We start from the raw sequence: 15504 nt of genomic DNA on the forward strand, positions 1-15504 counted from the left end.
ACATGGTTGTCACATATGGAGAGGAGCTGGACCCAAGAGCAGGCGGAGGCAGATAGATTATGATGAACGATTTATTTCGGAAAGGTAATGTAGGTGGTCCTAGGTGGGTTGGCAGGCAGTCCCCCGGACAGGTGGCAGGCAGTGGTGAGGACAGGCGGCTGGCTTGGCGGGAGGAATGACGAGTCAAAAAGGGAACGAGGAATAGAGTGGTTTACGTGAGGTAAATGGGCCGTGGTACTGCTGGAAGTATGGTCGTCAATAATCCGGGGGGGGGGGGGGGGGAGTTTAGGACGCAGGTGAAGACAGGCTTAAGCAAAGAGACGTGGAACGTGGGCTGAATTTTCAAGGACTGTGGAGGTTTCAATTGGACGGAAGTGGGATTGATGATTTTGGTAATGGGGAAAGGACGAATGAAACGCGGAGTGATCTTATGGGACTCTGAAGTAGGGGGAAAGCCAGACAGATTGACCCACCTTGTATTCGGGCGTAGGGGAGCGATGACGGTCCGCGAGCTGCTTGTTACGTGCCATGGACCGGGTCAACACCGCCCAGACGTCCTCCCACACCGCCTGGACTCTCTGGAGGTGATCCTGTACGGTTGGAACTGCCACCGCCTGCTCCTGTACTTTGAACAGTGGGGGTTGGAAACCGCAGCAAGCCATGAACGGGCATATACTTGTAGCGGAGCTGGTGAGGGAGTTGTGAGCGTGTTCGATCCACGGGAGGAATCTACACCATGAGAAAGGGTCGCGTGCGGCCACACAGTGGAGAGCCGATTCCAGGGATTGATTGGCCCGCTCCGTCTGGCCGTTGGTGTGTGGATGATACCCCGAGGATAAGATGGCTGCTGCGCCCACCGCCTTGCAGAATTCCTTCCAGACCTGAGAAGAAAACTGTACAATGTCGATGGGGATGGCATGGAGTTTGAACACATTCAAGACAAGGAGTTTAGCAAATTCCAGGCCAGACGGGAGTTTGGGGAGGGGCACATAATTGACACATTTGGAAAAGCGATCGATGATAGTGAGAATGACTGAGTTACCTTCTTAGGGGGGGGGACAGGCTGGTAATGAAGTCCACGGCGATGTGAGGCCAAGGCCGGCTTGGAATCGGCAAGGAGCGCAACAGGCCAGCTGCGGCCGGTGTGAAGACTTCCCTCGGGCACAGACGAAGCAGGCTTGGACGAATTCACGGGTGTCTTTGATGAGGCTGGGCCACCAGAAGTGCTGCTGGATGAACTGGGTAGTACAGATGATGCCAGGGTGACAAGTGAGTTTAGAGTTGTGGGCCCACTGTAGGACTTGAGAACATGCAGGCGGTTTGGAGGCCCGGTCTTGGGATCAGGTTGGTTCTTTTGAGCCTCCTTGACCACCTGCTCGGTCTTCCACGTGGCTGCTCCAATGAAACAGGAAGACGGGAGAATAGGTTTGGGTTCTGCTGAGCTGGACGGTGGTGAGTGGATACGGACAGGGCATCTGCCTTGGTGTTACGAGAACCGGGACGGAAGGAGAGATTGAAATCGAACCTGCTCAGGAATAGTGCCCAGCCGCACACCTTGGAGACAGGTGTGCGGCTTGAGGAAGGTGCTGGAAGAGAGAAGGGAGGGGAGAGAGAGAGGGTGCAAAGCGCTAGCCAGGCTCCAAAAACGGTACTGCAAGGCAGTACATGACAATGGTATGTTTAGGTTCAAAAGTTTCCTCAAAAACACTGGATTCATACTAAAGATCACAGGTGTCAAACTGGTGGCCCGGGGGCCAGATCCAGCCCACCACATCATTTTATGTGGTCTGCAAAAACTAATCAAAATTGCTCCTAGTGTTCCAATGTAATAACGTTGAGCTATTGCAAGCTTTTTTTTTTTTTGTTACCAATCCCGCTTCGAAAGGAAATGTAGTAATTAAAAAACATGTTATTAAAGGCTGCTGATTTTACAACTAGTTATTCATCAATTTGTTGTGTACATCTAATTATGTGAAGTAATAATTTCTTCATAAGGATTCACAGTCATAACGACCCTCCGAGGGAAGTCATAACTACGATGTGGCCCATGACAAAAATGAGTATGACACCCCTGCTATAGATCATCATTTTGGAATGAACCATATATTTGTTTCTTTACACAAATAATAAACTAATAACAAAATATGATGAATTGTAAATACATCACAAATAAATGTTTGTTGCATTACATGTGTACAGCATGTGAAAAACATGACATCATGTTGCCCTAATGAGAATTTAGACACACAATTTAGACAATATGGCTTCATATGACAACCAGATAAGTGAATGGTCTTTGAAAAACTCCAAAATTAGAAGGTCAAAACTGTTGAAAAGTCAGTGTTCTTTTATGTGTTCAAAAGTGTAGCTATGAGTCGAACCTTTTCAAAATCTCAGACAAACTAATAGGTCATACCACGTGGTGGCACTTCAAGGTCATATTTGAGAAAAATAGGTCATGTTTTAGAGGCAGAATGGCACATGACCAAATAAACAATCATTTTTGTCACAGGAAATTGCCCAAGCTCCAACACGCCACCCAACACACAAAATTTCCCCGGATCCATTCTTTTTTTTCTTGTCTGTTCATTATTGACGCCACCACGTGAAGCAACACGAAACGGCGAGGCTTCATACGTCATCAGTGACATCGTTTGCCCCAATTTGTCCCATCGCTAGTGGCTTGTAGCTTCTGTTTAACCAGCAAACCCCATCAAAGCGCTTTCACTTAGCAGCTAGCTGCTCAATGTAGCAGGTAGAGTAGTCGAGTATTGAGCAAGGAAGCAAAGTTATTTATAAAGCACCGGGTGCAGTGCGAGCTGGGCGGTGGCCGAAGGCAGGGAGCTTGGCGATCCGATCCCCGGCTACAGAAGCTGGCTCTAGGGACGTGGAATGTCACCTCCCTGGCAGGGAAGGAGCCCAAGCTGGTGTGTGAGGTCGAGAAGTTCTGACTAGATATAGTCGGACTCGCCTCCACACACAGCTTGGGCTATGGTACCAGTCCTCTCGAGATGGGTTGGACTCTCTTCCACTCTGGGGTTGCCCACGGTGAGAGGCGCCGAGCAGGTGTGGGTATACTTATTGCCCTCCGGCTCGGCGCCTGTACGTTGGGGTTCACCCCGGTGGACGAGAGGGTAGCCTCCCTCCGCCTTCGGGTGGGGGAACGGTTCCTGACTGTTGTTTGTGCCTATGCACAGAGTACCCACCCTTTTTGGAGTCCTTGGAGGGGGTGCTGGAGAGCGCTCCCGCTGCAGTCTCCATCGTTCTGCTGGGGGAATTCAATGCTCACGTGGGCAATGACAGTGAGACATGGAAGGGCGTGATTGGGAGGAACGACCCCCCGATCAGAACCCGAGCGGTGTTCTGTTATTGGACGTCTGTGCTCATCACGGATTGTCCATAACGAACAACATGTTCAAGCAGAAAGGTGTCCACACGTGCACTTGGCACCAGGACACCCTAGGTTCCAGTTCGATGATCGACTTTGTCAGAATCAGAATCAGAATCAGAATCATCTTTATTTGCCAAGTATGTCCAAAACACACAAGGAATTTGTCTCCGGTAGTTGGAGCCGCTCTAGTACAACAGACAGTCAATTTACAGAACACTTTGGAGACATAAAGACATTGACAAAAAACAATTGTGCAAAAAATTGTGGTCGTGCCATCAGACTTGCGGCCGCATGTCTTGGACACTCGGGTGAAGAAAGGGGCAGAGCTGTCAACTGATCACCACCTGGTGGTGAGTTGGCTCCGATGGTGGGGGAAGATGCCGGGCCGACGTGGCAGACTCAAACGTATTGTGAGATGTCTACTGGGAACGTCTGGCAGAATCCCCTGTCAGAAGGAGTTTCAACTCCCACCTCCGACAGAACATTGGGGAGGACATCGAGTCCGAGTGGACCATGTTCCGCGCCTCCATTGCTGAGGCGGCCGACCGTAGCTGTGGCCGTAAGGTGGTTGGTGCCTGTCGTGGCGGCAATCTACGAACCCGTTGGTGGACCCCAACGATGAGGGATGCCGTCAAGCTGAAGAAGGAGTCCTATCGGGCCTTTTTGGCCTGTGGCACTCCTGAGGCAGCTGATGGGTACCGGCTGGCCAAGCGGAATGCAGCTTTGGTGGTCACTGAAGCAAAAACTCGGGCATGGGAGGAGTTCGGTGAGGCCATGGAGAAAGACTTCCGGACGGCTTCGAGGAAATTCTGGTCCACCATCTGGCGTCTCAGGAGGGGGAAGCAGTGCACCATCAACACGGTGTATAGTGGGGATGGGGCGCTGCTGACCTCGACTCGGGATGTTGTGAGCCAGTGGGGAGAATACTTCGAAGACCTCTTCAATTCCGCACACACGCCTTCCCATGAGGGAGAAGAGTCTGGGTTCTCTGAGGTGGGCTCTCCTATCTCTGGGGTTGAGGTCACCGAGGTGGTTAAAAAGCTCCTTAGTGGCAAGGCCCCGGGGGTGGATGAGAGTCGCCCGGAGTTCCTCAAGGCTCTGGATGTTGTGGGGCTGTCCTGGTTGACACGCCTCTGCAACATCGCGTGGAAATCGGGGACAGTGCCTCTGGTTTGGCAGACTGGGGTGGTGGTCCCCCTTTTTAAGAAGGGGGACTGGAGGGTGTTTTCCAACTACAGGGGGATCACACTCCTCAGCCTCCCTGGTAAGGTCTATTCAGGGGTGCTGGAGAAGAGGGTCTGTCGGGAAGTTGAATCTCAGATTCAGGAGGAGCAGTGTTGTTTTCGTCCTGGCCATGGAACAGTGGACCAGTTCTACACCCTTGGCAGGGTCCTCGAGGGTGCATGGGAGTTTGCCCAACCAGTCTACATGTGTTTTTTGGACTTGGAGAAGGCGTTCGACCGTGTCGAGGGTGGCTGGGGAGAGGGAAGTCTGGGCATCCCGGCTAAAGCTACTGCCCCTGCGACCTGACCTTGGATAAGCGGTAGAAAATGGATGGAAGTTTTGCCCTGTCGCCAGCGAAATGAGTGAGCGCAAAGGTACGGTTAACCTCTCACATGCTCCTCTCACTTTGTGACTTTAAGCCATTCAGAAGAAGAGGGAGGCGCAACTGTCGGAGCAGGAACAGCAGCCGGCAGCAAAAGATGGCCTCGAGACGAAGCATGACAAGGAGGTGAGCCGGTGTCCGGTCACAGTGAGACTGGCATGTGCCTCCTATTCGTGTTGTGCGGTGTTGCAGGTTGGAGATGTGAGTTGGATTCCGCTGCTGGAGAACATCAAGAAGGATGCTGGCGAGGCGGTTCTGGCTCAAGTGGAGAAAAGGTCTGTCCTGTTTTGTGGCTCTGTGTCTTTGTTTTGTGCTGTTAAATATGCGATTGTGATCCGGCGTAACGTGGTGGAACCAGACTTCGGCAGCAGCGCCTGGAGGCCGCCCGCCTGGCGGAGGACGCGGCTAGGAGGGCGGCGCAGGAAGCCGTCCGACTGCTGGAGGCGGAACATTCAGCCACGATCGTCATTCAACGTCTGCCCGAGGCTAACGAGCAGTGAGTCGCCTCTCACCCTCTTAACTAGATAACTCAGGAACACCTGAGACATCCTGGGTGGAAAGTCTTGAATGGAGTCCACAGGAGTTTGAGCGCAGACCCTCACAGAAGCATCATCCATCCATCCATTTTCTGTACCACTATGTCCTCACAAGGGTCGCAGACGTGCTGGAGCCTATCCCAGCTATCTTCAGGCGAGAGGCGGGGTACATGCTGAACTGGTCGCCTGCCAATCGCAGGGCACATATAAACAAACAACCATTCACGCACACATTCACACCTAAGGGCAATTTAGAGTCTTCAATTAACCTACCCTGCATGTTTTTGGGATTTGGGGGGAAACCGGAATGCCCGGAGAAAAAACACGCAGGCACGGGGAGAACATGCAAACTCCACTCAGGCAGGGCCAGGATTTGAACCCCGGTCCTCAGAACTGTGAGGCAGATGTGCTAACCAGTCGGCCACCGTGGCGCCCAGAAGCATCATGTGATCATCAGTTTGTCTTCTTTGGTCAACAGACTTCCTAACATCCTGGAGGAGGAAAACGAGGACGAGCCCGAGTAAGTCCACTTCGTGTCTGAATAGATCACCGCCAACCCCAACAATCGTAACTTACCCGTTACAACACTAACCCGAACCACGCTAGGGACTGTTGGCCAAGTCTGACGCAGTGTTCCCTTTTCAAAGTGCTGCAATGATACAAGTAGGGCGCTACTTGGACTCTCGAATGCCAGTCAAACACCCAAATACAAAATCAGATGACTTGCAAGATGCTCGCACGCAGACTAACCAGCCACGTTGGGCCAAATCCAACTTTAGCTCCAGAGCTCACTCACTAGGCCACGCCCTTTAAAGACGCACGTACAACACCACAATTTTTCCTGGAACTTTTAGCTTGTCCGAACGTACAGTAATTACGTCTAATAAAACTGGTTTATTTCTTTACAGTCTCTTGTATGTTATTTATACAATACTGTGCTATAAAAAAACTAACTTTTTTGTGTGTTTTTGAGGGCTGGAACATTTAAATTTCAAGGTACCACTGTAAGAATAATAATGATATGCACCCTTCCTTATTGCATGGTGCTCAGCAGGTGCCTGCCTGAAGGTGGCGCTCAAAGCTCAGACGGACCACAAGACGTCAGCGCCCTTTCTGAGAGGAAAGACCCGGCAAGTTCCGCCGGGCAGGTAAAATCACCCTCGAGCCTTATTGGCTGCTCTCTCACATTGTCATTGTCAAGTCTGAGATGACGTGCATTGACTTTCAGGTTGAAACTGGAGCTGAAGTTGCAGATGAAGGTGACACCAAACTTCAGAATCTTCAGAAGTAGTTGTCGTAGTAGTAGACGTAGTCAGAAGTTCTACCTTCAAGTTGGGCAGCGTGGCGCAGATGGGTCAGTGTACGCCCTGCAACCACAGGGTGGCCGCTTATATCCTCGCCCGAGCGCATGATGTCGTCGTGTCCATGGGCAAGACACTTAACCCACATTGCCTATGAATGAATGTAGTTGTATATCTGGTGGTGGTCAGAGGGACCGTAGGTGCAGAATGGCAGCCACGCTTCCATCAGACTGCCCGAGGGGAGCTGTAGCTACACACGTAGCTTACCACCACCAGGGTGTGACTGAGCAGTGAATGAATGATGCCTGAAATTGTAAAATGTCTCTGAGCGCCTAGCAAAGCGCTATATAAGTGTAATGCATTATTATTGTTAAGTTCTTTCTTTCTTCTGTCGAGAAGTTTCCACTGCAGCTTTCCGCAGTCTTGCGTGTGCTGAGGCTTCCAGTTTCCATCCCTACTCAACTGCAGGAAGTTCCCACCTCTTTCGCACCCCACCCCCACTTCTAACCCCAAGCAAAGCTAATAGACCATTTTGTAATGTTTGTAAACAGTAGGCAGCCTGGAGGGGGCGGGACTTAAGGGTGGCAGAAACCAAGTGACCACCACTGACTCAAAACTAAAACCTTGACAAAAGCGCTGCCAGATATATCAATTTCTTTCCCATTCCCTTCAAAAACATCAGAAGGATTTTGCAAGCATTTTGGCAGGCGGACCGTCTCAAGTTATCTCATATAACATTTTTTTCTCAAATTAAACTTAACACATTCAATCTGGGGCGGTAGAGAAGAAGGCTGAAATCATCATTTACTCCGTTTTGCCTATTTTCTCAATGACGCTGCCGCGGTCAAATGACGTTTGGCTTTGTTTACTAGTGGCGCCATATCGGAGAACGGTTCGGCTTTTGCCACCCAGAACAACGTGTGATGTCATGGTGAATTGGTCGTTAGACGTCTACGTCGATCCTCCAGCTGGCTCCCATCCTAATGACAAGGTGGCATTCTCTGGTATTTAATGATGTTGTTGCGGTCCAGCAGGTCTGCAACTGGACGCGGGAAAAGCTGTGATCCTCCCTGAGATTTTCACGCCACCAGGCTGCGCCCCCATGCTGAGTGTCGTCGACCCCGCTCTGTCAAAACTCAGGTGACATTCAACGGCCGCCAAAGGTTACAAAAGAGATCCGGGTCCCTGGAAAGTTATACAGTGAAACCCCAATTGTCGCAGGGGATACGTTGCAGTCCCACCCGCGATAGGTTCAAATCTGCTGTGTATATATATATATATATATATATATAAATAATTAATTTTGTTTATACTTTTACCCCTCCCACATGCTTCAAACCCACTTCAACTTATCAAAAGACATGTTTTAAAGTATTTCTTCACGTCTGTTCTCACTCTCTCGCTGTCAAAAAATGGGAGCCAATCGTATAACATTTCTTTGGTGACCAAAGACTATCTTGCTAGTGCTGTTCACCAAATAAGAGCAAAGCGTGCTTGCCTCAACCTGTTTATTTTTGTTAAACTTGGCCCAGCGGGACCGCCAATCTCTCTGCTGACGACGACGACGAAGAAGAGTCAGTAAGGGGAGGACTCAAGTCCTGGTCCAGTCAAGGTGACCTGCTGACTGCAGAGTGAGTAGAAACCTCATACGGGAGACCGGTCGAGCTGCCATCCTCACGTCCCATTTGTCGTTTGCCAGCGTCCGTCCGGCATCGGCGGCCAGCGTTGGCAGCGTGGTGGTTCAGGACCGTCTCGGCCAGCTGGTCCGGCTCTTCAAAGGTCGGACTGAACGCCAAAAAGACCGTCTGGTTGACCCAGACGAGTCGGAGCAGGAAAGTCCCGCTACCTGTAAGTCTGAACATCAGTATTGACAACAGGATCACTTTGACTGTGGCTGTGGTGGGAATCCTTCACATATTCCTGACCCCCTAATTATCCATCCATCCATCCATTTTCTGAGCCGCTTCTCCTCACTAGGGTCGCAGGCGTGCTGGAGCCTATCCCAGCTGTCATCGGGCAGGAGGCGGGGTACACCCTGAACTGGTTGCCAGCCAATCGCAGGGAACATAGAAACAAACAACCATTCGCACTCACAGTCATGCCTACGGGCAATTTAGAGTCTCCAATGAATGCATGTTTTTGGGATGTGGGAGGAAACCGGAGTGCCCGGAGAAAACCCACGCAGGCACGGGGAGAACATGCAAACTCCACACAGGCGGGGACGGGGATTGAACCCCGCAGCTCAGAACTGTGAGGCTGACGCACTAACCAGTCGTCCACCGTGCCGCCCCCCACCTAATTATATTCAAGATATTTTCAGGCCACAACACATGAATTTGTCTTGTGCCCAAAATCAAACAATACCCTGGAAGTAGAAAATCTTTTTTATGTACTATGAGATACGCCTTGAGGGCACTAAATAGGGCACTGCAGGGGTGTCAAACTCATTTTTGTCAGGGGCCACATCGTAGTTATGACTTGCCTCGGAGGGCCGCTACAACAGTGAACCCTGTTTTGGCAAATCTTTTTCTGACATGAATTTTCCAACACAACCCATATAAATGAAAGATTACCTCATACACTGTAATTACATACAGTATACGGAACACATTGATGAATAACCAGTTTGGAAATCAGAAGCCTATAAAAACATGTTTTGCAACTATTACATTTATTTTCAAAGGGGGATTGGTAACAAAAAAATGCTTTCAAATATCTCAATGGTATTACACCAGAACACAATGAGCAATTTTGATTTGGTTTCGCGGACCACATAAAATGATGTGGCGGGCCGGATCTGGCCCCCGGGCCACCAGTTTGACACCTGTGCCCGACTGTATACTCACTACAACATGACCAAGTGACTATATATGTCATGGGTGTGTGTTCCGGTTGTTGTTTTCCACCTGTCTCGTACACACCTGCTCCTGAGAGCATCTTCACCACCTGTGCCTCGTTCACCCTAATTACCCCTTGCATTTAACCTCGTCTCATTCTTTCTAGTCGCCAGTTCGTTGTACCTTGTCGTCGCGTTCCAGCATTCCTTCTTTCCACGTCACAGACTCACAGTAAGACTAGACCCCTCACAGTAAGACTAGACCCTGTTCCGATTATCGACCTCGCCTTTTTGCCTCACGTTTTTGGATACTGATGCCTTTTTTGGATTGGCTGCCTGTGTACCGACCTTTGCCCGTATATTAAACCTCTCTTTTTGAAACTGTCCATTTGTTTTGGAGTCGTGCATTTTTGGGTCGTATCCCCTGTTCCGTTCATGACAGAACGAACTGGCCATAACATGGACCCAGCAGAGTCAGACCCGGTGTGCATAGCCCTTCAAGCACAGGGTCAACGCCTCTCGAAGCAGGATGAGCAGCTTGCTGCCCTCGACCTTCATCTAGAGGGACTGTCAGAGCATCAGGACAATATGATGAGACAGGTGGCCTTGCAATTTGAAGTTCTTATGAAAATGATTCAGAAGAAGGAACCAGTTGGCACAACACCTAATGCCGCCACGGTACCAACGTTTTCATGTGAAGCAGTTACCATGCAGCTACCTGCCACCTCCGCTGCTGTCTGCCCACATCTCTCTCGACCGGAGAGGTTCTCTGGAGATTCTGGGAATATTAAGCCGTTCATCACTCAGTGCGAACTTCACTTTGAGCTGTAGGCAGCTGCCTTCCCCACCGAGCGGGCAAAAATCGCTTTCGTCATTTCTCACCTGACTGGTCGTGCGGAGGCGTTGGCTACCGCCGCGTGTCATTCGTGGGCTTTTTTTGTAAATACTATGGAGCAAATTTTTCAGTTTTCCACACCAGATCGTGAGGCAGCTCGCTCCCTTGTCACCTTACAAGGCAAGCGCAGGCTGTCAGAATACACAATTGAGTTTTGCATTCTAGCAGCTGAGAGTCAGTGGAATAACAGGGCACTGCTCGATGCATTTTTTCAAGGACTATCCCCCGCCGTCAAGGATAATTTGGTCCCACTAGACCTGCCGACCGACTTGGACACTCTCATCGCTCTCGCTGTATAGCTCGACAAGAGGCTTTTGGATCGCGAGCTGGACGGAGTTTGGCAAAGGGCTGCTTCACCGCGCACTTGGAGGACGAGCCTCGGTGACCAGCCAAACCAAGGCAGATCCCCTGTCTCCGGTCTCATTCCACTGGCTAGCGTCACCACGGAAGAACCCATGCAACTGGGCAGGTTCCGTCTCTCCCCTGAGGAACGTCAACGTAGGCTGAGGGAAGGGCGGTGCTTCTACTGTGGTCAGTTGGGTCATTCCGTGAGCAACTGTCACGTCAAGGTTGCCGGTGCCGGTAGCAAGGGCACGGGAGCGGTGAGTCTAAATTTCATTAAGGAAGACCCTACCCGGGTTCTTCCTAAAGTGACACTATGCTCTCCTGATGTCATGGTCTGTGTTTTGGTTTGGGTTGTGTTTAGTTTTGTTCCATGTTTTCCTGTGTTCCATGTTTGTCGTGTGCTCATTAGGTTGTTGTGTCCACCTGTTCTCGTCTACCTTGTGTCGACCAATCAGCTCTCTCCAGCCACTCGTGTCTTGTCCAGGTGTTCCTCGTTGTCTCGTCAATCTGTTTGTATTTAGTTCCCTGGTTTCTTTCAGTTCTTGTCGGTTCATTGTCGTTGTCACGTCTTTGCCATGTCATAGTCGCCAGTTGTCGTTGTCATTGTGGTATGTCATTGTCAGGTGTCATTGTTCCTATCTGGTCCACGTCTTACTCACAGGTCATAGTTTGTTTCCAGTTTTAGATATTCAAGTGTTTCTTTGTTACTTTGATTTGGCTGTTATATGTTGCGGGACTTCGTTTAGTTTTGATTTATCCAATATCCTTGTTTGCCCTTTTTGAAAGATTAAATATTATTTTTTTGAGACTCCTGCGTTGCCTCCCTGCTTCCCTGCAATTGGGTCCACCATGTTCTTGCCTTGCGTTCCTCCCCTTCGCTCAAACCACGTACGTGACACCTGATCAAGAAATTAATACACCTGTATTAATTGACTCCGGTTCTGACACAAACTTACTCAACTCCCTCCTCGTTAGACGGATGCACCTTAGAACCTTTCAAATAAAACGCCACCGCAACACCTATGCTGCAGACAGCAGTTTTATGGGCAAGATCACTCACATGGGATCTGCCTTGGTTTGGCTGGTCACCGAGGCTCGTCCTCCAAGTGCGCGGTGACGCAGCCCTCCGCTGAAGTCTATCCAGCTCGCGATCCAAAAGCCTCTTGTCGATCTTTACGGCGAGTGATGAGAGTGTCCAAGTCGGTCGGCAGGTCTAGCGGGACCAAATGATCCTTGACGGCGGGGGATAGTCCTTTAAAAAATGCATCGAGCAGTGCCCTATTATTCCACTGAATCTCAGCTGCTAGAATGCGAAACTCAATCGCGTAATCTGAAACCCTGCGCTTGCCTTGTTGTATAGTGACAAGGGAGCGAGCTGCCTCACAATCTGGTGTGGAATACTGAAACATTTGCTCCATAGTCTTTACGAAAAAAGCCCACGAATGACACGCGGTGGAATTGCGGCTCCATTCAGCAGTAGCCCGCGCCTCCGCACGACCAATGAGGTGGGAAGTGATGAAAGCGATCTTTGCCCACTCGGTGGGGAAGGCAGCTGCCTGCAGCTCAAAGTGGAATTTGCACTGAGTGATGAACGGCTTAATGTTCCCAGAATCTCCAGAGAACCTCTCCGGTCGAGAGAGCTGTGGGCAGACAGCAGCGGAGGTAGCAGGTGGCTGCTTCACATGGAAATGTTGGTACCGTGGCGGCATCGGGTGCTGTGCCAACTGGTTCCTTCTTTTGAATCATTTTCATAAGAACTTCAAACTGTGAGGCCACCTGTCTCATCATATTGTCCTGATGTTTTGGAGTCGTGCATTTTTGGGTCCTATCCTCTGTTCCGTTCATGACAATATAATGCTTTATATAGTGGAAAGGGAGTGATTCCCGGCCTTTGACTTTGTCATGTGACTTCAGCTCCCAGCAAAGCTCTGCCACCCCCAACCCCACCCGAAGAAGACAAGTTGGAGCCCCCCACCACCGGAAAGGAAGAAGAAGAAGATGAGCCAGCATTACACTTTCAACTTCTAAGACAGGCTGCTAAAATTCTCAAACTACCCAGCATGCCCAAATGGCTCCGAGCCATTGTGGAATTCCGGTTCCCCTCCAGCATCGACCCGTTCACTGGTTAGTATAAAACACATCTAGAGACATCCTACAAACGGGTTAGAACCACTTAAAAAAACATCTGAAACAACGTTTGAGGCATTTGGGAGACTAGCTAGATCCACTTTAGAACACCTCTTTAGGGATTCAAAAGACAAGCTAGAACCACGCTAGAACCAATCTAGAAGGAATCTTCATCATGGAATCTCATTCCTCTTGCCCATGGTCCTGTTCACAAGTTTGCTTAGTATACAGCATAGCCGGACACATTGTAGAAACAGGCTTGCACCATTGTAGAGCCACTCTAAAACACATCTACAGCAATCTAGCTGGAACCCTTTGAGGACCAGTCCTGGACAAATTGACAAGCTAAAATAACTTTAGGACTAATGTAGTACAAATCAAGGGGCATTGTAGAGAAAAAGTCTAGGACAGAGCTATACATATTCACCTGTTTCCAGCCTTGAAGCCGTGCAGAAAAAGTGAAGAGATATTCTAGGGGCAAGCTAGAACCAATTTCACTTTACAAATAGTCTAGATAACTCTGGGGTAATATTAGAGACAAGCTAAAACAACTTTACAACCATTCGAGAACAACATTTGAGGCATTCTAGGGACAAGCTAGTACCACGTTAGAACCGGTCTGGACAAACACTACAACTATTCTGGAACCAGCCTCAAAGCGGTAAAAATCAAAAGGTATTCTTTCAGAACCAGTCCAGACCACCCTAGAGGCATCCTAGGGACAAGTTCAAACCACTTTAGAATCAGCCTAGGACAAATCTACACCTACACTGGAAGCAGCCTCAAAGCAGTCCAGGACAAATAAAAAATCATAGCAATGAAACTCTAGAGAAAATCTAGAGTCACTGTAGAACCAGTCTAGTACAGCTGTATAGGCATTCAAGAGATAAGCTAGGACCACTCTAGGACCTGTCTAGTACAAATCTCCATGGTGGAGTTCCATTTCCCCCCAAACATGGACCTATTCAATCGTTAGCAAAGACAATTTTTTGTGAGTCAGAGTTTTTCTGTAACAACTTCTTGTGTGGGTTTGCAGATTTGGTTTACGTCGTGTGGCTGTTCCTAGTGGTGGCAGCCTGGAACTGGAACGTTTGGCTGATACCCATACGCTGGGCCTTTCCCTACCAGACCCCAGAGAACCTCCACCTGTGGCTCCTGGCCGACTACACCTGCGACCTCATCTACATCGTGGACATCCTGCTCTTCCAACCCCGCTTACAATTTGTCAGCGGGGGAGACATCGTGGTCAGGGACCAAAGACACAAATTCACAATTTGTCTGCTTGTCTTTTTACATTGTCATCATTCAGTCTTCCTTCCTCATCTCACGCTATCCCATAACGTTCTGTTTCAGTGCGACAAAAAAGCCATGAGAGAAAACTACATGACCACGGAGAGGTTCAAGGTATGTTCTACAGAATCATCTTATTTGCCAAGTATGTCAAAAACTCACAAGGAATTTGTCTCTGGTAGTTGGAGCCGCTCTAGTACGACAACAGACAGTCAATTGGCAGTGAATACATTTGAGACATTAAAATCTAAAAACACAGTCACTGAGCAATAAAAGGTTACCAGTAATGTGGTAATGCCGATACTAATAGAACAATAGTCTGGTGCAGTGACCCATTGTGCAAATGGTGCAGAGACTTCAAGAAATGTATGCAGTTTAAAGTGACTAGTAGTGCGATAATCTGGAACAATGTCAATTGTGCAAATGGTGCAGATACTTCTCAAGCACATGAGGGGCCAGTATTGGTCAACAACCCTTTATGCAATAGTGTCGAGACTACTACAGTGGGTGAACGAATTGGCAGCATGTTACAATGGAATTGTAAGTTACGTGTTTAAGAAGTTAATGGCAAGAGGAAAGAAGCTGTTGGAATGGCTGCTAGTTCTAGTTTGCATTGTTCGATAGTGCCTACCTGGGGGAAGGAGTGGGAAGAGGTGGTGACCAGGATGTGGAGAGTCTAGGGGGATTTTGCATGCTCTTGTCTTAGTTCTGGCAGCGTGCAATTTCTCAAGAGTAGATAGGGGGGTACCGACATTTTTTTCAGCAGTTTATATAGTCCGTTACAGTCGGAGTTTGTCCTTTTTTGTGGCACCACTAAACCAGACTGTGATGGATGAACACAGGACTGATTCGATGACCGCTGTGTAGAACTGCCTCAACAGCTCCCGTGGCGGGCCACGCTTCCTCAGAAGCCACAGGAAGTACATCCTCTGCTGGGCCTTTTTGAGGATGGAGTTGATGTTGGTCTACCACTTCAGATACTGAGAGACTGTAATTCCCAGGAACTTGAAGGTCTCAACTGTTGATACGTGGCAGTTGGACAGCATGAGCGGCAGCTTTGGTGAAGGATGCCTCGTGAAGTCCACAATTATCTCTACAGTCTTGTGTGTTCAGCTCCAGGTTGTGTCGGCCGCACCGCGGCTCCAGCCGCTCTACTTCCTGTCGATATGCAGACTCG

At 49.4% G+C, this 15504-nt stretch overlaps 1 protein-coding gene and 1 long non-coding RNA gene across 13 annotated transcripts in view; one reads left to right on the forward strand and one right to left on the reverse strand.

Moving 5' to 3' along the window:
• The window catches only part of cngb1a (cyclic nucleotide gated channel subunit beta 1a), a 30198-nt gene that overhangs the window by 7718 nt on the left and 6976 nt on the right, over positions 1-15504 (forward strand). For 9 of the 12 annotated variants that reach the window (XM_061754983.1, XM_061754928.1, XM_061754946.1 and 6 more), the window contains 10 exons: positions 5035-5272; positions 5356-5493; positions 6012-6053; positions 6585-6681; positions 6762-6792; positions 7869-7974; positions 8367-8465; positions 8534-8682; positions 12825-13034; positions 14074-14441. In XM_061754983.1, the coding sequence (XP_061610967.1) occupies positions 5035-5272; positions 5356-5493; positions 6012-6053; positions 6585-6681; positions 6762-6792; positions 7869-7974; positions 8367-8465; positions 8534-8682; positions 12825-13034; positions 14074-14441 (1478 nt within the window). The remainder of the gene's footprint in view (positions 1-5034; positions 5273-5355; positions 5494-6011; positions 6054-6584; positions 6682-6761; positions 6793-7868; positions 7975-8366; positions 8466-8533; positions 8683-12824; positions 13035-14073; positions 14442-15504) is intronic. The other 3 variants (XM_061754973.1, XM_061754992.1, XM_061754920.1) reach the window with 3 other exon arrangements.
• The window catches only part of LOC133469216 (uncharacterized), a 25241-nt gene continuing 9737 nt past the window's right edge, over positions 1-15504 (reverse strand). The window contains exons 3-4 of the long non-coding RNA XR_009785653.1: positions 1043-1586; positions 1-881 (exon numbers count right to left, since the gene is read on the reverse strand). This is a non-coding gene — a long non-coding RNA (uncharacterized LOC133469216). The remainder of the gene's footprint in view (positions 882-1042; positions 1587-15504) is intronic.

This window comes from Phyllopteryx taeniolatus, chromosome 2, assembly GCF_024500385.1.
Source record: "Phyllopteryx taeniolatus isolate TA_2022b chromosome 2, UOR_Ptae_1.2, whole genome shotgun sequence".
Taxonomy (NCBI): Eukaryota; Metazoa; Chordata; class Actinopteri; order Syngnathiformes; family Syngnathidae; genus Phyllopteryx; species Phyllopteryx taeniolatus.